Source organism: Chrysemys picta, chromosome 3, assembly GCF_011386835.1.
Source record: "Chrysemys picta bellii isolate R12L10 chromosome 3, ASM1138683v2, whole genome shotgun sequence".
Taxonomy (NCBI): Eukaryota; Metazoa; Chordata; order Testudines; family Emydidae; genus Chrysemys; species Chrysemys picta.
Genome location: NC_088793.1, coordinates 131,718,174 through 131,739,704, shown reverse-complemented (window position 1 = coordinate 131,739,704; position 21,531 = coordinate 131,718,174). Strand labels below are relative to the sequence as shown.

At 39.4% G+C, this 21,531-nt stretch overlaps 1 protein-coding gene across 24 annotated transcripts in view; it reads left to right on the top strand.

Moving 5' to 3' along the window:
- SIPA1L2 (signal induced proliferation associated 1 like 2) overlaps nucleotides 1-18,831 on the top strand; it is a 242,514-nt gene extending 223,683 nt beyond the window's left edge. For 13 of the 24 annotated variants that reach the window (XM_065589006.1, XM_065589013.1, XM_065589011.1 and 10 more), the window contains 4 exons: nucleotides 238-369; nucleotides 10,220-10,343; nucleotides 15,882-15,963; nucleotides 17,604-18,831. In XM_065589006.1, coding sequence (XP_065445078.1) covers nucleotides 238-369; nucleotides 10,220-10,343; nucleotides 15,882-15,963; nucleotides 17,604-17,750 — 485 coding nt within the window. In that variant the 3' untranslated portion in view covers nucleotides 17,751-18,831. Of the gene's footprint in view, nucleotides 1-237; nucleotides 370-9,185; nucleotides 9,240-10,219; nucleotides 10,344-15,881; nucleotides 15,964-17,603 lie in introns of all 24 variants that reach the window. The other 11 variants (XM_005291210.5, XM_065589009.1, XM_065589001.1 and 8 more) reach the window with 1 other exon arrangement.
- Nucleotides 18,832-21,531: the final 2,700 nt, after the last annotated feature.

Sequence of the window (21,531 nt, the reverse complement as noted above, 5' to 3'; positions counted from 1 at the left end):
AGTTAGGAGGAGAATATTCTTTTTAAAAAAATCTTCTTTCCTTCTCATTCTCCGTCAGTCCAATGCCACTTAAAATGTTATGCTGACACTGAGCATTTAAAAAAAAAAAAGCAGGGGACAAGGGAGAAGTGAAGACGAGCACCCTTTGGCTATATATATTTTTGAAATTTAATTCTAATAGCCTCAGAACTAGATATAGACCATTGTCATAAGGCTAATTTTTGTGTTTGTTGATAGATGAATTCTGGTTCTCAGATGGCTCTTTATCTGATAGAGCCAAATTCAACGATCCTGGCCTGATGCCCCTTCCAGACACTGCCGCAGAACTAGACTGGTCCAACCTGGTTGATGCTGCACGAGCGTTTGAAGGTAAGAAAATTCAGCATAAAGATTGCTCTTCCAAGTTTTTCCCATATTTTCCATATCCTCATTTTAAATAATAAAAATTGTATATGTATCTCAGTAGTTATAGCCTTTTCTGTCCTTTTTGTAATATCACTTACTTTCAAATGAGGAAACATGTTGGACACAATATGTACTGTGTGGCTGCTATCAACTCTGCATGTGCAGTCCAGGTGATGTTGCCCCTCCCCCTAGCTCACATAATAAGCCCTCAGAAGAATGTTGCAGTGGTACAAGTATATCAATAGACATTTTAATGTTTTCAAAAATAGTGTGCAGTCAGGAAGTAGAGCAGTCTTGCAGAATTGGACTATAATTCCAGGTTAAGCTGGAGAAAATGATATACTCATCTCTTTGATATCAAACCTATACGTGCTTAGTTTAAAAGTAAACAGAATAGTAGACATGCATATTTAAAGGTTTTGTTTTAATGTATGCTTTGGTCAGGTCTTTCTCTGTACTGTCCTAGAGTTCAACAATCTCAAGTAGAAAGATTTTGTTGCTTTACTCTTTAGTTAAAGAGCTATTTAATCAGAACTATTGTAGTACTATTTTGAATGAACAGAAAATGTATCACAGTGATGATCATCATTTTAACACACTATCTTGCTTTTTATCCTGATTAACTTTGAGTTCCTTCGTCTCTGTTTAGCCCTTCTCAGATAAATTTCTCCTAACTGGTAGGAAGTATAAAATTGAAAGATACTCTGAAAAGGATTCCCATTGTATTTTCTCACTTGGTTGCTTGGGGGGAAAGATAGGTGTGTATATTTTTGTTACCAATATCCTAATGCAGCAACTGGAAAATAAAGACTTATCAGTACAAAGAAGAGTTGGAGTGATGTAATTGTGTTCATGCTAAAGCAGTTCTTACTGCTGCATAAAAAACATTTTGATATTCAACAACTCTGATCAGTTCAGCTGACTGAAAGTACTTGTTCTGTCCTCCTATTTTCTGAAACGCAGATATTTTGAAGTCTTTTAGAAACTTTTTATTTTCATTTTTCTAGTCTCCTTAAACCTTCAGCTCAGAATAATGGCATACTTTATTCTGCAATTAATCAATTTGAGCAGCAACTTCTAGATTCTTGTAATTTAGGCTTATTCTCAATAGTTGCACAGTCATATTTTTTTCTCATTTGTTCTGTTCAAATAGGAGAAGCTATTGACTGACTTGTTTTTAGTTGCATATAGTTCAGATATTTTCATTTATTCATTTTGTACTACAGTCTGAGTCACAAAATAGAGATTGTCTCATTGTGATTGCTTTGTGAATTATTTGAAAAATGAGTTGTAATGCAGTTTCCCATAAAGAATGCTATAGTAAGTGTTTCTATGTTTTTTCTGTTAGTGGGTACATTTCTTTTCTGTTAGTGGGTACATTGATGCAGAAGGTGGAAAGATCTATGCATGTGCTATATAACCTATAAAACAGTATAACTAATTTTTTTATTTTATGCTATGATATGGACCTCCTGAGTGGAAATGGGTTTTCTAAAAGATTTGGTCAACTTTCTGCATCCTCAGTCTCACAACCAGAAAGCCAAAGTCAAAATAAGCACAACGGACTAGCATATTGTGAAAAGTTCATTTGGAGGGAGTCCATTATAACAAATAATGAGTTCTTAAAATAGTTGGGTTTGAATTGGAGGAAGCAGATGCTATTTTCCTGTGTATGTTGAAGTTGTCCTTCGTAATTGAGGAATCACATTTTTTTTTTTTTTTTTTTTTAATGGAGATATCCCATCTCCTAGAACTGGAAGGGACCTTGAAAGGTCATCGAGTCCAGCCCCCTGCCTTCACTAGCAGGACCAAGTACTGATTTTGCCCCAGATCCCCAAGTGGCCCCCTCAAGGATTGAACTCACAACCCTGGGTTTAGCAGGCCAATGCTCAAACCACTGAGCTATCCCTCCCCCCTTGTTATTAAGAGTAGGTGGGAGCTAGTGTTCTGGACTCTATAAATGTAATGAATAGAGAAATGATGATCCCCGAGATGATGAAAATGCCAATGGAGTTTTGCTATGCAGGGTTCCCGGTGTTCGAAACTGAACATTTCTAGAAGTTTGGAAATGAAGCCAAATGGCTAGTTCAGCATTCTTCTTTCAGAATATTTTAAAAAGGAAAGGTCTGTAGCAGCACAGACATTGGGATGCCACAATCATTTCCTTAGCTGTGTGGGGATTAAAGCCTCTGAGACCTTTTTATTTTGGTAGATGAGAATGTGATCAAAACTTTTGAGATATGTCTGTCTTTAAAGAAAGTCTTCATTAATTGGATCATTTAAGCCATTGTTAAAGGGGTTGTTTGCTACTGAAGATTTAAGAAATTAAAGTTAGATTAGTCTCCAATTCTGATCTGCCAAGTCTTCTAACAATTATGCAATTTACAGCCATTGAGAGGGGAACTTTATTTTAGTTTTTCCTTTTTCATACAAGGCAGTTTCTCTACATCTCTTCCTCTCCGTAGCTGGCGGCATGATTCAAAGGTCATTTCTTTCTTGGGTCTCTTTATTCTATCTACTGACAACCCATAAAATTTATGCTTATTCATAAATACACATTATGAGCTATTACCATCATTCTTCTGTGTTTTAAACCCACCTCTCATCCAAGCTGCAACAATATGGAGGAGATGAGTGATTTTAAGCCTGGGAGTGATGCGATTAAGAATGAATATGTCGACATAGCTTTTTATTGCCATCACAGCTAGAACTTGAAATTCACTGTTAGATGCTACAAAGGCTTTCTTTCGTAATTTAAAGCTAAACGAACAAATAGCTTGTTTTCCCCTAGTTAACTCATCATTAGTTATTCTTTCAGTTCATTTTGCTCCTGCAAAGTTTTTGGTCTAAGATAATGTTAAAAAATATATTTTTAAAAATTGATACTGAGATTTTTTTAGATATTGCTGTAAACCTTGCTTGATAAAAGCCCCTGTGAATAGACTGCTACGGGATCTTAGCGATCCAGATACCAGTGCTTCCAGCAGGTCAGACTCTTCCTCGGGATCCTGATGCTGCTGGTCTCCTTCATGACAGTCACTTTTTGAGGATCCCACTTCTACCACCCCTGCTAGACAAGAACTTTGTGCACAGGTGGATGATGAAGCCTCACACTAACTAGGATCTTGAGGAGAGGGAGCCTGGGCAACTTCCCTTTTTTCCTGTAGCTTGACCTTGTGGTCCAATTTTCTCTTCAGAGATGGCCTTTGGGGTCTATGAAGTCCATGATTGGGACCATTTTAAATATGAAAGCAAATATTAGTTCTCTCTCTCTCTCTCTCTCTCTCTCTCTCTCTCTCTCTCTCTCTCTCCATATATATATGTTTTCTGCACTTCTTGCTACACACAGAGCCTTGAAAATGGAAACCAATTTCTAGAGTTGAAAGTTTACCGCTAGTATTTCCTGACGTTCTTGAGGAGTTCACAGTTCCCACATGGTCACTTGGAGAGGGCCTTTGCGATTGATGAAATCAACAGGAACAGTTCCTTGCTTTTTGAACCCATTCATGGCTGGGGAGAAATGGGGGTTAGAAAGGCTGCAACTGATGCTGCTAGAACACCCAAGGCTCCCTCCTGTCTAGGGTTACCATATTTTGTGCCTCCAAATGGAGGACACTCCACGGCCCACGGCCCCGCCCCCAGCCCCGCCCAACCCCGCCCCCCTCCCCAAAGTCTCCGCCCCCTCCCCTGCTTCCCGCGAATATTTGATTCGCGGGAAGCCTGAAGCAGGTAAGGGGGGCTGTGGGGGGAGTAGGTGCGGCCCAGGCTGGCCCCCCGGCGTTTCCAGCCTGGGTCGGCTCGGGCCCTGGGGTGCCAGCCCCGGCCGACCACCCCCGGCCCGCCCAGCACTGCCGGCCCCCGGCGGCCCGGCGCACCCCCCGGCTCCCCGCCGACCCGGCTCCCCTCGGGCCCGGCTCCCCACGGGCCCGGCCGACCCGGCTCCCCGCCGGCCCGGCTGACCTCCCAATTTTCCCGGACATGCCCGGCTTTTGGGGATTTTCCCCCCGGACGGGGATTTGAGCCCCCAAAAGCCGGACATGTCCGGGAAAATCCGGACGTATGGTAACCCTACTCCTGTCTGCTTGTCAGCTGCTTGCAGTTGGCACCCCTTTCTAGAGCAGTCAGCATGGCGTGCAGCTCAGCTCAAACATTGATTCTCGTTGTGTCCTTGGCCAAGACACTTTTAAAATTTTGATCTGTTTCCTCAGTACTTAACTACATTACTATGATGTGTTGACCATTGTTTATAGACTGTAATGCCTATAATTAACTCACTTGTGGTTTCACCACTTGTACTCATTAGTCACATTCCAAATTTATGGCAATGCAACAAGCGTGTATTCTCTGTGTATAATATGGGAAGAAACTTGAAGAGCTAATGGAATACAGCTGAGAGCAAAGCTGACAGATGAGACTACAGAGGGAAAAGGGGACAGATAAGAGACGAAAGGGTAAAGAGAAAATGTAACATGGAAGAGGAGAGAAAGGAACTGAACAACAGAGAATTGGGTGCTACTATGCAAGACACTAAAGAAAGAAGAGTATAGACTTGAAAGAAAACAATAAACAGAACTGAGAAAAGAGAATTGTATTTAGACTGATAGATTAAAATGGAGAATGAATGGAGAGAAAGGGGGATAAAGAAATGTCAGAGAATAAGCAGGAAAAGAGACAACCTTTAGAAAATTTGATTCATATTCCTTTAATTGTTTTATTACACTTCTCTGAAATCCTCGTAGTTCTGAGTTTGGGGCAGAGCCATGTACTTTTGAGTACTTGCGTTATATTAATAGTGATGGCTTCTCTGGAAAATCAAATAACTGAAGAATATAGTGAAGGAGAAAAACAGAAAACTCTCCAAGATTCCCACAATTGCTTTTCATTCTAGAAGATTGGGGTGGGACATAAACATAAACGTTGACTCTTATGTATAGACCCAGCAGTATTTGTGTCACTGTTGATTGGTAGTTTTAATTTAAACATGGGTGTTATCTGTTTTTTAAATAATATTTTGGGGCTTAAACAACCTGACAGAGAGTCCCTTTAACTAAATCATAAACAATACATATATAAACAAAAGTAATTTCAACCACTGGTGTATACCAGGTATTTCGTGGTTCTAAGCTACTTATGCCAATTAGAATGCACCATTTCTTAATGACAGTTTATCTTTGTGGCACCATCTGTGCTACTATAATTAATATTGTTTTAACATCTTCATTTTAAATCTTCATAGTTTAATAAAAGTTATGCATAAAAGTTATACTAAACATATTGTGATTGGGGGAAAGAAAAGCATTCAGCATAAAAGATAAGTATCTAATCAAATTAGCTAGTTTAAGTGTTTAGAAAAATAAAATTCAAAAACATTTAGGAAAAGTTCTGTCTTCTGATATGCATGTGTAACTCCTGTTGACTTCAGTGAAAGTTTGTGTGCCTGTCTGGGGACAGAATTTGACCTTGAGACTGGAGTTTAGCAATGAGAGGGTCACTTAATGCACCATTTTATTTTTAGCCTTCTTCTATTATGCTGTATGTTACCTAACTTAAACTGTTTGGATTTTTTTTCCCCCCATCTGTGATACTACTGAACAAATGCAGTTCTGGTCCAGATTCTGCTCTTTTACAACTATGCAGTCCCATTAACATCCACTGAGTTGGATGGGTTTTGGCCCAGTGTCCTCATTTTTGTCTGTCTGGAGTAGGCAATTTTTGCTTAAAATTTTGATGTAAGTATCCATATATCTTCTCAAGTAATTGGCTTGGGAAATGACATACCAAACCAAAATTAGCTTCTGTTAATGTCAAAAAAAACCTTGCAGGTTTTGGTAGCACAAGTGTTGCAATCATAGACAAAAGACTAGCTTCTTCTCTCATGTCAATTTAACTCCATTGGTATCAGTGGAGGGCTTTTGATTTCCATTGGTGTCAGTGAATGGAGAGTCACACCCAAGGAGTTCATACTTTATATTTTGTGTAAAATTCTGTTAGGCATAGTCACGAACAAAAACTTTTGGTCAAATTCTGCCCTCCAAAGCACAGATTTAACTCTCATTTCAGTTCACCTTTTAAAAATTGCCCTGTTAAATTGGTGAAACAATTATTAAACACAAGAAAGTACTCGTGGACACATTCAGTGGGACTAGAAATAATTACTGAAAATTAAAAATTAGACATGCAGCTGAATAAGAATCTTCCTATGTAACCATTCACTTTGCAATATTCTGTTGCCTTACTTCTTATGACAGAACAGTCTTATGCATTGTTCTGGGGAGGTAAAAGGAGAGAACTCGGTGGTGATGTCCTAGCTATTATCTATGTTTGTTGTTGTATTAACTTTGTTACTGAGGGAGTAAACTTTGACTTTAACATGAGCAGCATAAATTAGGTTGTTGTTTTTGCAGTAACAGCTCACAAAATCACTTCTTTAGCATACAGTGTGGGAGCCTAATGGTTTCTAACACCTATTTAATGACATTGTTGCTCAGCCTGTGAGTGGTGGGTTACTGTTCAACATTTCACAAGTAACTGCCCTGGTCCTGGCCACCGGTCCGGGGGCTCTGCATTTTAATTTAATTTTAAATGAAGCTTCTTAAACATTTTAAAAACCTTATTTACTTTACATACAACAATAGTTTAGTTCTATATTATAGACTTATAGAAAGAGACCTTCTAAAAATGTTAAAATGTATTACTGGCACGCGACACCTTAAATGAGAGTGAATGACTGACTCGGCACATCACTTCTGAAAGGTTGCCAACCCCTGGTTTAGAAACTAGCAGAAGTGCAGTAGTAATAAGCTCTAAATATAAAATTTACATTTCATACAAACACAACATTTGAAATGTAGTAGAATTTTTGCAAGGAATAAAAAGTTATAAATGCACAAGTTAGTCAATGCACATTTCAGGTAATATAATCTATTTATAGTTTTTGCTGACTAAAATTAAAATGTTCAGGTAAATTCACGAAGGATGTTGCTAAATTGGATAGGGTTCAGAGAGGAGCTATGAGAATGATTAAAGGATTAGAAAACCTGCCTTATCGTGATACTCAATAAGCTCAGTGTATTACCTTCTCTTTGTTAAACTAAAGGGGTGACTTGATTACATTTATCAGTACCTACATGAGCAGCAAATATTTGATGTGGGCTCTTCAATCTAGCAGGTAAAGATATAACATGATCCAGTGGCAGGAAGTTGAAGGTAGACGAATTCAGAGTGGAAATAAGGCATATGTTTTTAACTCTGAGGTTAATTCACCATGGGAACAATTTACCAAAGGCCATAGTGGATTCTCCATCACTGGACAATTTTAAACCAAGATTAGATGTTTTTCTAAAAGATCTGCTCTAGGAATTATTTGGGGGAAGTTCAATAGCCAGTGTTATACAGAAGGTCAGACTAGATGAACACAATGGTCCCTTCTGGCCTTGGAATCTATGAATCAATGGAAATTTTTAAAAACTGGGTGAAATATTTTATTTTAAAACTTCATAGTGTGCTTTCAGTGACTGTTATGAACATCCTTTGTAATACTTCCTCTCTAAAGGGAAGGTGGTGGTTTGATTCAAATACCCCTAGTAGGTCCAGAACTACAATGTGTTTTTTTTTTTTTAACTTAACAGAAAATGTCTTAACCTCCGTAGACCAGACAAGCAGCCATTCTTCTTAGAAATGCTTAGTCAGTATTATGAGGAAAAACAGAGTAAATTACATTGAAATAGAGTTCAGTGACACAAAATACCCATGTTTTGTACATTACTGAACATTAACTTATCATGTAGGGAAGCTAGGAACTGTATAAGATTTGCCACTGCTTTTCTGTCCTCCGCCATCAAATGTCAATCAAAGACTTGAAGAGCTCTGTGTAAGCTCGAAAGCATGTCTCTTTCGCCAACAGAAGTTGGTCCAATAAAAGATATTACCTCACCCCCTTGTCTCTGTAATCAAAGTTTAGGCAAGGGAAGAAAAGAACAAGTGAAATGGGTAATTAGACGTGTACCCTAAATTTACTTCTGCCCCATTTCTTTTGTGAACATAATTGTTTGCACAATCTTTCTGTGGCACCTAATTTGACTAAGTTTAACCTTTCCCTGCTGCTTAATTTAATTAAGCTATATTGCTTCCATAGTGTGAGTTGTGTCACTGTGATAGCAATGGTGTGTGAAATTCTTCTCTTTTCTCACTTTAGATGTGTGTGGAAAACTCGTGATCTAAAAACTGCCAAGACACATGACAAATTGCAAATAAGGATAAAACTTGGGGAAACTACTGCTATATAAAGTTGGTCTTGAAATCTAAAAGTGCAAATTTGTATCAAAGTAGTGTTATAGCTGGAAATGACTTTTCAATCTTTACAGGGACCTCCAAAAGTGTACATTTTGTAATCACTTAATAAAAACTTCTAATTGCTGTGATTCCCTGGTTTTGTTTTAATAGCACTTTTAAAACAAGTCACTAAAAAATCTCACTTAAAACAATTTGCCATGTATTTACCATTTGACTTTTGTGGTGCACCACATTTCCATGCTTTGTATCATAATACTGTGCATTATATTAGGGCCGCTGAGCATGAAATGTGTAATTTCAACCATGTTGGTTGGCATTACATAAGAATTGGTTTTGACAGGCTTAAGGGCTTCTCACAATAAGAGGCAGTCTGAGCAGCATTGACGTATTCCATTATGTGAATCTTGCGTAAGGACCACAGCTGCTTTAGCAGAGAGAAAGTTGGATGTACTCTCTTGTTTATAGGAACATTCTAAATCTTATTCCAGGTTTTGACTCTGATGAAGATCTTGGGCCGGTCTGTCATCATACATCGTTTCTAGGTGATGGTTTGGGGTTGATTGTTGGCTTTTATCTTTAGTAAACCTTCCTTTCTGTTTCAAGTGTTTGCACGTTTGCATGGTAATGCAAGCTTTGGGCCTGCGGGGGAGAAGAGGGAGAGGGGAAGGCATGTCATGGCCAGAGTCAATAGAAAGCTGCAGGCATGAAATTTGGATAGAAATCAGTTAAATCAATCTCCACAGAATATGGATTTTCCATAGCAAACAATTTAAATCATGATGAATCATTTACTTTTATTCTGTGCAGTGATGTTCTGCATGGCATATTTTTCATAAATGATGATGTGTGGTATATTTTGGCAGCTACACTGAATGTCCACTGATAATGATATTGGTCGTTGGGAGACAGGTTAAGTTCCAAGCACATTGGGTATGTATGCTGGTGGCCCTAGTGTAGTAGTATTATTACTTGAAGGTGCTTTCACCAAATAAAAGCTACTTTTTATACATAACTATGAAAAAATAAGTGCATAATAATAGCACTTGTATACTGCTTTTCAAGTATATAGATAACTAGCAGCTTACACAATGTGTTTGAGATATCAGAATAATAAAAATGGAACTGTGCAAATTTCTGTGGAATTTGATGCTTAGCTCAATGGAAAATGCAAATGTTTTCCATGAATTGGTATTGTCACTGGTCATGGCCCCTGTTTCTCAGGTCTTCTGTGGATTTCAGCGAGACCAATTTACTGTTCAAATTAGCATTAACTAGTCAAAACTAATCTATCACTCTGCTGATATTTGCAAACCAGATGTTGACACAGGTGTTGGAAACAGCAACTAACTGGAACAAATTGTTTGTCTGCTGATTGTCCTCAAATCTGTCATGTAGAAATCTACTTCCCAGGTTCTAACCAGGTCCAAATAATTAATTGTACATCAGCCTTTGATTTTTTTAATTTGGATATGAAATCACCTTTAGAAATAGCTTTACATTAGCTTTGTTTTTGCCATTACAGATCAGAGAGTGGCATCTTTTTGCACCCTGAATGATATGCAGCAAGCTCCAGGTTTGGAGGGTACTCAAGAGTTACCTTTGGATGAAGAGCCAACAAATGGAAAAGATTTCATTGATGCTACTGGGTATGTAAGATTTAGAGCACTTTTATTATGAAGCAGATGACAATCATTTCCTCTTAATATGGTGTATTACATGTTCTGAATAACTTCTGAAATTACATGACGTTCTTAACAAAGCCTAACTTTCTTTACTTTTCCATGCCAAGAAAATAATTTATTCTAACTACAGGAGGTACTTATTCAAGGAACAGGTGTTAAAATGCCCAAATTATCATAATACTAAAATTTAGACTCCCTTGTAAATATTGGAGAAAATACCTTTTACAACTATGGCATTCCCAAAAGTTTAGGAATTCAACTGAGATTCAGAGTTACCATATTTTATAAGCCAGTATCTTTGAAGAACTGTCAGAGAGGTAAGATATTGAAGGGAATTATTTTGGTTTACCCACTGCTTTCTGGAAATTAAGAACAATTTTTGCAGCTCCTCAACTTGTGACTTGTCCATGGTAAATTGTCAAGTTTGTAGATCATGACAAGCCAAACAATGAGCTTGTTTAGTATAATCGTTGCCCTGAGGGATAAAAGTCCAGAGGAAACTTGCATGCAATGCTGAGCTAGCGCATTGAATCACTGGACAAATACTTCTTCCTACCCTCTTGGCCTGCCATAACAACAATGTGCAATGCTATGAAGTCTTGAAGAAGAATTATCAGAGATTAAACTGCAATGGCAGATAGAGCTACTCTTGGTTTTTTTTTTTTTTTTTAAATCAACTTCTTTAAGAAAGTCACAATACCAAGTATTTTGTACACACCATACCAAAAATACTGCTCATTTGAAGTTAATGGGAGTGACTGAGTGCCCAGCATTTTTGAAAATTAGGGGCTTACTTTTCTTACAACTTGTACCTACAAATGACTTTCGGTGCCTAACTTCAGGCACCTTTTGTTGTGTTGGGCATAGTGTTTTAAAATACAGGCAGAGATACTGGACTACAGTTCTGAAGCAAGAATTGGATTCCACAGCTACAAAGTCATCCAATGTGTAGCTTCCTGGTTACTAGGAGGAGATCAGATGAAGCCCAATCTTGGTCATGTTCAGGTTTACCTGCAAGGTCTACCTCTGTAATGGCTTTTACCGAGTCATTGCAACTTTCCAGGACCAAGCAACAATTTGGAATACTGAAGGAGAAATAGTAGAAGGCAAGAAGGACTCGTACACAGCAGGAACTAAAGAGGCCTGTGAGAAATTGGCCCTTCAAGGAACACCACAATGCCATCTGTAACTGTTTTATGGTGCATAGATTGCACGGTGATACTTGCCTTAGAAAACAAGGTAAGTATGTAAACGGACATATGGAAGAATATGTATCTGAACATACCTGCCTCTTCAAACATTTCCATGCAATATCAACGCTCAAGTAATTTATATGAATTTGGGATGTACTCTGGAAAATTTTAGATCCATTAATAAAATGCTGTCAGCATGGGACAGACCTAATCCTGTTCTTTCGTATTTCATTCTAATAAAATGGGTAATGCCACCCATTTTCCTTAGACCAGCACATAGGTCCTTCTTATCCTTTGAAATGTCTATTAGCATGAATATACAAAGGAATATATATGAAATTTTATTCAGCATCTTTTGAAACTACTGACTTTCAGGATGAGCAGAACGTATTCAGCTTACTGTTTGCTGTTTTTGATTATCACCACGGGCAAAATAAAACAGAATAGAAAGAAAATGATTCCAATATGAAAGGAGGTTGCAGTGTTCTATACTATGTTGCAGGCCTGTCAGTGAACAGACACCTATTCTTGGCTCTTGCTGAGAAAACAGTCAGAAAACTTTAAAGCTCATCAGCACTCAGTGAACTTCCTAAGGATCATCAGTGGCTATAACAGTTTGCCAGGGTCTGATGTCCCCTTTTAAAAAGAGAAATCATTAAATAAGACTGCTTTTAAATATCTCAGATGTGGTCCTGAGCTTCATTTGAAGAGAGTCTCTGGCAAGCCATGATTTAAAAAAAAAAGTATTATGGGGTTGAGGGGGAGCTTCTGCTTCTGCCTTAGGAAGATTGTCCGTGCATAGGAAAGTGATTCAGCACCTCCACTGCCTTGGGAGGCTAATTAATGGGACAAGGGCTGCCAGGACTAGGAATACTTAGGCATCACTGATGGTCACGTCTGCAGGACCCTCCGCCTTTGTGGAAGAGGAATTTAGGTAGCCTTGTTGATTGGAGATTTTAGGCAGCAGAGGTTGTATTAGAACTTAAAGCTGGATCCCCTTTGCTATACCTATAGACCAATTATGCTTCTGAATTTTTTGAAGCCAGGAGACAGGTCAGCACATCAGGCTGGAGCATTCTGTCTCCAAAGCTCTGGAGTTGCTTCAGCATTAGCAAGAGAAGCTCCAGTTACGGAGTATTCACTTCCTCTTAGAAGAAATTGCTCTGAGCAATTAAGTGACATTATTTTTGTTTGTTAGTTTATTTATTTATTATTGTTTTCTATTTGTTGGATTACTGTAACATCCAAGAGCCCTAGTCATAGACCAGGACCCCATTGTGTAAGCAAGCGCCCCACACACACACAGAGACGGCACTTCCACTAGGCGACCCTAGGCGGTCGCCTAGGGTGGCAGGATTTGGGGGGTGGCATTTTGCCGCCCTCAGCAGAAATTCGGTGGCGGGGCAATCCTTCCGCTCCGGGTCTTCGGCGGAAATTTGGTGGCGGGTCCTTCACTAGCTCCGGGACCCGCCGCCGAAGTGCCCCGAAGACACGGAACAGAAGGACCCCCGCCGCAAAATGCTCAGAGGAGCGCCGCCGCCTAGGGCGGCAAAAACCCTGGCGCCGCTCCTGCACACACACACAGATGGTCTCTGCCTCAAGTAGGCATTGTAGTTGCCTTGTGAGGTATACTGATATAAGGACAATTACTAAAGTAAATCCTCTTTGTTCTGTAGTTGTTTACAGTACTGTTTCAGCACTCAAAAGCAGCCAAACATTGATGCTGAATAAATGAAGTTTGTGCACCTCAATGAAGCTGGGTCTCTGCTCCATCCACATCCTTCCTATCAAGTTTAAGTACACTGTGGAAAGCGCATAGACAGCCAGGAAGTTGGGAGGTCTGCAGCTACAAAACACTGCTGCAGTAGGGGCTTTGCACCTAAGGACTTTCGGGTGGGCAATAGCTGGGATAGGTGCCTGCCTGCAGACCGCTTCTAATCTTGGCCAGAAAAAAGTGCTTTGCTCTAGAGAAGACAAAGCAATCGCCTCCTCCAACAAGCATCTCTTTGGAGACCTCTGAACCTTAAAAGGATTATGGAACTGGCCTCCCCAGGCATCAAGCCTCCCTGGGCCACCAGTGCTCTTGTAATGCAGACCTTGAAAGATCAGCCTGAAGCATTCTCAAGTTGTGTTAAAAATATTTATCTGAATACATTGTGTAAAGTTTTCCTTCTATCAAATTCAGCAAAAGGAAATCCAATCCCTTCTAGCAAAGAATGTCAGATCCTACTGACCCACTATACACGCTGCTTTAAAGATAAAGGGCTTGCTTCCGAGCACCTCCTAATTTCTTCCCAAAGAATTCCACTGAAATCTGTCATTTTACCCTATCCACATTACCATATTAACAGGTCCTTCTCTAAAACCTTGGTGTGAGAATGACCCCTGGGACTTTAGTCATCTTTAAATAAAGTGCTCAAAGACTATGCAGCTTATTGTTTCCTCTTTAATATCAAATACAATTGGCTCCCTTGTTTCCAAGAGTACCATGTCTAAATGGCTCTCTACACATTTCATTGCTATGGCTTTGCAGATCTGCAACTTTGACTGAATATGCCTTTACATTGTATCCGAGAGGTTTCTGCTTCTGCAGCCAACCCCTGCTCAATTTCCATCTAGGAGACTTGCAGGGTAGCCATGTGACGTTTTCTGCTTGAAATTAGTATCTAACGTGGGGTAGAATCTGGTCTTCAGATTACCACTCACTACCTTATCTCCCTTCAAAGTTGAGTTCTGAAATCTTTTGTTACAATCCACCCACCCCCCCCAAAAACACACTTTGCTTTGTTTATTTCTACCTTTCATTTGGATGGAATTGATCAGTGGGTGTTGTGTAACTCTGCACAACAGGGATGGTGTACGGTGCCCCCAGCTGGAACAAGGGGCTTAAGTCTTCAGCATCATGGGAGTTCCCTGTCTGGTGACTTGGTACAAGAAAAGACAGCAGCTATGTGTCTTCAGAGAACAAATACAGGCAAACCTATAGCCCCTGCTTACAGATGAAGCAGAGAGATTGTAACTTTCCTAAGGCTACAAAGTACCCTAGTGCCTCACACCTAGTCCAGTGCTTGGAGCTGTAGACCAGTAGTCTCCAAACTTTTTTGATCGTGCACCCCCATCAGTAAAAATGTTTTGAGCATGCACCCCCTGCACACAAAAAAAAGCCACTCAGACTCCCGCCTGATGAAGGGGGGAGGGGGGAAGCGTTCCCTCTGCCACACACCCCCAAGGATCCTCTTGCACACCCCGCTTTGGAGACCACTGTTCTAGACTACCACCTGGCTTCTATCCTCTCCACTAGGGAGTTGTGGGTTTCAAAAACAGGACGATTCAGCAATAGAATGTATCTGTTTTAAAATCTTTGATTTGTTTTGCTTTTCGACTTGAGGAGTGGGAAGGAAAGGGGGGCAACTTTAGTCTTTTAGCTTATTAGGGTGTCATTTTTAATTAGAACCAATTTTAGACAAATTAATCTATTTACGTGACAAAGCATATTTCTCCTCAACGACTTTAAACTCCCCTCACCTCTTCCAGCTAGTGTGCATTAGGAATAACAAAAAGGCATGCAGGCATTCCATGTTCGGTGTTGTCAAACTTGTCCAGTTTGCTAACTTGCATGAAGCAGCCGATTCAGCTTTGTATATTTCTTCAGCTTCTCTCATCTAGATGAAATAATTCACATTACGTCTAATTTAATCTGTGACTATGTATGTAACTGTCTCCCAAAGCATTCACTGTCATACATAGGACAACAGCTCTTCTCTTCATTTTCTCTGTCGTGCATTTGATTAACCTTTGGCTATATTTTGTACATTTGACCTTTAAAGACAAAATGTTAGTCTTCATTAAGTCACTGGTTTATCTTTTTACTTGAAATGGAACAATTGCAGACCAGAGAAGAGAACTAAAATAATCCTATCTGTCTATAGTCCTTGCTGTTGCAACTTGCTTTGTTACTAATGTTCCTTATCAGAAAGCAGCTTGTTAACAAGTGCACTCTTCGCATTATTTAGTTGAACAGTTAATTTACACTGTGAATACATGTGAGAGTAATATCTGAAGCATTTCTTTTTTAAAGTCATTTTTCATTTCTGCTTCATTAGTGTGAGATGCAGCAACGTATTTCAAACATCACAGTAGTGGGTTCGTGCTTGAGCAAGTCTATTGTTGCTTTTTCCAGCTGACATACCCAATTGGCCCTGGGTCAATTGTTTTTTGTGATGTGTCCCTATAAAAGTATGTTTTATTGACATTAAGGAAGGAAGTATTTTGAACGAACTCCAGAGTGAAGTTGTTGTTTACTTCGTAGGGAGCACACTCCATCTACTCTGACTGGAAAAGTAAACCAGCTGGAAGTGATCCTCCGGCAACTACAAACTGACCTCCGGAAGGTAAAAATCGCTTCTTCAGGATTAAATGTCTCCGTTGCTCTCCAATAGAAATTACTATACTTACATAGTACCTTTCATCCAAGGGTTTCAAAGAGCGGGTTAATGTGGTCAAAAAGAGGGCATTTAACCTTATATGGTGCACCTGGAGCAGGGCCGGCTCCAGCATTTCTGTCGCCCCAAGCAAAAAAAAAAGCCGCGATCGGAGGCGGCAGGTCCTTCGCTCCTTGAGGGAGTGAGGGACCTGCTGCCCCTGAATTGCCGCAGGTGCCGCCCCTCTCCCTTGGCCGCCCCAAGCACCTGCTTGTTATGCTGGTGCCTGGAGCCGGCCCTGACCTGGAGGAGATTGAGAAGACCTATCTTCAGCTCAAGAGCTGCTGTGGGAGAAGCTGGAATAGGATTATAAAGCCAGGAAATGAGGCCAGGAGGAGGCTGCAGGGAAGGAGCATGCAGTCCCTCCCTAGAGGGAAAGCGGGTTGGTCATGAACAATGCAGAAGTCCAGGGGGAAATGAGCCCTGGGATCCTGTCCTGGACTATGGAGTCAGACAAGAGGGGTGAAGTAGGTATGGAGAGCAGAGGATACTCCAGTGGTAAATCTAGAGATAGGCCAGGAGATAGAGACATGGGGTAAGAAGGAGCCCAGGGAAACAGCAACAGAAACTGAGCAGACCTTCATTGTTAGTCATAGGGTCCCTGGGCTGGAACCCAGAGTTGTGGCCAGCCCCAGGTTCCTCTACTCACCAATGGGAAGTGGCGAAGTACCTAGAGGTGAAACAGAAGATGGTCTGAGACAACATCCGGACAACTTGTCCGGTGGGACTTTGATACCCTGGAATGGGAGACTGTATAGTGACTTGGCTAGAGAGCCAAGTCAAAAAGATGGAGCACTTCAAGTCATGAGCAACCAATTATGGGGGCGCCATGTGGGGTGAAAGCCAATTCTCAGACCTAGCCAATAGGAGGCATACCTGCAGTGAATGCAGCTGTTTACAATCCATGAGACACTATGCCAGGAGTATGATATTCAACTTGCAGATGAGTAAACCGAGGCACAGAATGGTTTGTGGCATGACTGGAATCACAGTGAGTTAGTGACAGAGCTGGAAACAGGAACTTGGCTGCCATGTCTGTTAAGCAATGGGCCACATATTGCTTTTAGTGATGAAATAAACCATTAGAGGGAAATGATAGAAGCCAAACATTTTGCATTAGCTTTGTATTTGTGAAATCAAAATCTTGTGACTTGAATTCTTCTGTATCACTTGTTAATCCTCTGATCTTGAATCTTTTCTTTGGGAAAACAGATTTGGGAGGTTTCACAATTTGTAAGTCCCTACTTTTAGGGATGAGTCTAATCTGAACTGTAAAATAACTTTTTTGTGCTCAAATCTTTGTTATACAGGAAGTGGGTTCTAGAATTCTCATACAGAAATTGCATTTAGTTTTCTTTTTAGCCTGCTATGTGATCTTCTTCAGTACAACATTGCAGCAAATTTGGGGATTCAGCTTACAGTTCAATAGCTGTCAAAATGGATTAGGGAGCTAAAGTAAACAGAGCTCTGTGACTCGTTTTAGAAATAGGAGCAACAAAAATGTCATCCTGGCTACTCATGTTATTCAACTTATATTTTTTATTAACCAGGAAAAACAAGACAAAGCTGTTCTCCAAGCTGAGGTCCAGCATTTGAGACAAGATAACATGAGACTTCAGGAGGAGTCTCAAACAGCAGCCGCTCAACTAAGAAAATTCACAGAATGGTTTTTCAATACCATAGACAAGAAATCCTAATGTCTAGGCCCCTGGAAAGCACTATTTGAACTGCGTAACAGCTGTATTTTTGAATTAGCGAAATATGATTTCATTGTGTTCACAATCCATTTTAGATGTTTCTGCTGTATTCTCTGTCCGCCTCTATTCACTTGAACAAGACTGAGGGCCATGTGGATCTATCTTTATATTCCTTTGAAGAAAGCAGAGAATAGCAGACATTTGTTTGTGTGAAGATGAATGTAAAATTCTTGGTGTCATTTTAGACATTTTTAGAAGATGCTCTGGGTTGGGGTTGCCTGAAGAGGAATGTTTTGGGTTTTATTTCCTGTATTTCAGGTCCTCTGGTGAAGATGTTTAAAGCAATTTACAGTAGCTTGGGCTTCAGTATTGTAAGATAAAAAGAATAATCAGACATATACCTTAATGTTTAAAAGGTGCTCTATTTTTTGTATGTACAGTAGTTTATTTCCACAGTCACATTGTCATAGCAATAAGAATGGAGGTATAGTGAATAGTCACAAAGCTGTGTTTATAAAACGTTAGCACTGATGTGTTTAACACTAGTTTGGATGCAGATACATTAGAGATTATTTATTTGCAGGAACAAATGGTGCCTGAATATAAACAGTGTTCTGATTTTCTAAAGATACACATGCCTTGTAAATGGCTCACTGGGTTAGCCCACTCCAACTTCAGATAATTTTGTATAGTTGATGTTCAGCTAAAACAGTTATACTGCTTAACTATTAAAATCATGTATGGTGTGAGCCAGCCAATCACTTGTACAATGCCAAATTCATTTCTCTGTACAGAAGCTTTGATCAAGTGTCTTGTATTTAACACCTTTATTTAAGCTTATTTAACCTTCAGTTGTTAATTTTATAAAGTTTTTGTTTTATCTGCACTATGGTGAAGACAGTTGGTTGCGAGCTGTAATATTTTTAGCTTGCTGAGACTGTACTGAGGAATTCTAGAAAATTCTAATGATTGGATGCTGCTAGTACACTATTTGTATGCTTTAACATTTTTAACTGTTTCATTTGAGATGAACATACATTTTGCTTTTTTAATAAACGTTAAAAATATAAACCTCAAAAAATATTTGTTTTTCATCATACAGCACACATCCAATTCCACTGTCCATAATTTAGGTTTCTGTTCAGTCCACTGTGAATGTCATATGCATATATGTATTCAGCTATGATCTTACATTTATGTTCTGATCCTGAGAAAATCTAAGCATGCAGAGCTTCCATTCACTTCTCAGGATCAGGCCACGGAGCTGATGCCATTTTTGGTGTGATCTGATCTATACCTGACCGGTATCTATTCTGTTCAGGGAACAAAAACTATCCAGCTACTTATGTGTATTGACCTATCACTATACCAAGGAGAAGTATAGAAAAATCACTCAAAAGGCATCAAGTATTTTGAAAATTTATCTTAATGCCAGATAGCCTGCCATCTTTAATGTGTGCAATCAAAGATTTGATTATGTTGTTAGCATCTGCGAGATATGAAAGCATGCTGATGATAGCTTAGCCTATTTTATGTTCATCTTCTTTTCCTGCAGTTCCACATATAGTACTATCCTTAAAATCTACAGGAAAGGTGCAATTGTCTGAAATGAATTGAAGCTAACGAGCCCCTTTGATGTTAGTCTGCCAAGAAGAAATCCGTTTGAGACTGATATTGAAAGCACAGGCACAAGAAATGGATTCTAAGTGAATATATAAAGTCAAATTTAAAGCCCAATGTAAAAGCTCTCAAAGCTTTCAATACATAAACTCAGCTGATACAAATTATTCTTCATCCACTATTATGTACTGTGTGGGCCAAATTATGTTTTCTGAAGTGGAACAAATATCTGTCTCTGTTAAAATGTTGTTTGGATGAACAATAGAAAAAATCATCTTTGGGCAGAGAAAATCAAGGCTTTGGCCAAAATTTCAGTATCACAATTTACTAGTGCAATCGGGGTTATGGGGGGGAAGGGGAAGAATGGGACTGCATTCTGAGTCCCCTTACTTTTTTAGCAATGGCTCTGATTCTAACGTACTGCGCAACGTCTGGCAAAAAGCTCCATTAAGTTAGAGTAATTAAACATGGCAGTCATGTGTTTCACTAGAATCTGATTTAAACACCTTGCAAAAGTCATTAGTAAACCCATCTGGGCTGGAGACCTTGCCAAATCGCAAACTGTACAACCTTCACAATTTCTGTCAGTAAAATGTGCCTGCAGAAGAGGCTTGTCTGCTTTGGAAGCTGTGCTAACTGAAGTGAACTCAAAGAAGGAGCTTTTGCTGGAGAGGTAATATTGAGTTTGTATAATAGTTAATAAAACTTTTTAGATAACATTTGTTAGCGGAATATAGTGTGTATATATACTAATTCCTGTTTTCAGCTGCTGAAATAACGAAGATAATTAACTGTGCAAAAGAAGTTTGGCAAGTAGATTTCTTCTCTCTCTCTCTCTCTCCCTCCTGGTCACAAACACTTGAATATTTTGTTCCCAAAACTGATAAGTCACTCAAGGATTGGGACCCCCTTACTTTGATTGTAACTCCCAATAATCATTCCATCATGTGCTGCCACAGTAAATGAATCTACTTGAGTAACTGCTTGCCACCAAGAGGGAAGTGGTTCACAATCTGGCCTTAAATGTTTAATGAGACGAGCAATCAATCAATTTCACCACAAACCTTATTCTAGATTTGAGGTAGAGATCAGATGCATTTAAATGTAGAGATTTGATTCTCTACTATTTTCAATCATCTTTTCAGAGGAACTTAGTGCTCAGGAAAATGACGGACTAAACACTAGCAAGAGGCAGCCATAGTACCGACAAAACCTTCCCAGCACCTCAGTGCTGACCTGCAGAATTCCAGTGTTGAACAGAAATCAATCATCTGTGCCAAACTTTGTGCTGTTTTGGGAATGTGAACAAATGTCCAATAGCGGCTACAATGAGACCACAAAATTGTTTTTGCTTCCGACCTAAAGGTGCGATAATGTGGATGATAATTTAATACAGAGATTGTCTTCTGGGGCCACCTCCCCACCCATTCATGACCACATGGACTATCCCACTTCCCATTTATGATCTCATAACACTCTTGTGGCAACTACAGAAATTGCTTACATGTTAATATTTTCTTATTAAAATTCTCGTTTCTAAAGATAGTAATGCAGAACTATTTTTGGTATGATTTCTCCTCCTGAGGATGTACAACTTAATCATATTGTGGTCATTATTATTTAGTGCCTAAGTTATGTCTACTTCTTGAACCAGCTCCTGTGTATTCCTCTTATATGCCCAATATCTAGCTGTTTGGAGAAGCAAATGTTTAAGGTGTTGAAAATTACTTCTCTAAAACCTGTTCCATTGGGACATTTGACTATATTATCTTCACTGAGAAGCATGTAACAATTACTGTGCTCTTTACAATAAATATGCTAGCACTAATACCCAAAAGGCATAATGAAATGTGGAAATTATTTAATTTGAAAGCATCAGAACCATCTACATTATCTCCAATCAATTTGTCCTTTTTCTTTTTTTCTGGTCTATCACCATCAAGTTTAGTTGGAAAAAGAGCTTATCTTGAACCACAAAGACAAAAATTCTGACTCCACTGTCAAAAGGTTTCCTGAGTGGTTTCTGCAAAACTGGGAGAAGATATGCACCTTTTTAAATCCCAAAATCTAATTGATCAGAAAAGACCCTTTCTTTATGCAAAGGTACCAGTAATGGTTCTATGAAGTCAGTCAGAATAAGGAACCTGTGAGGTAAGGATTT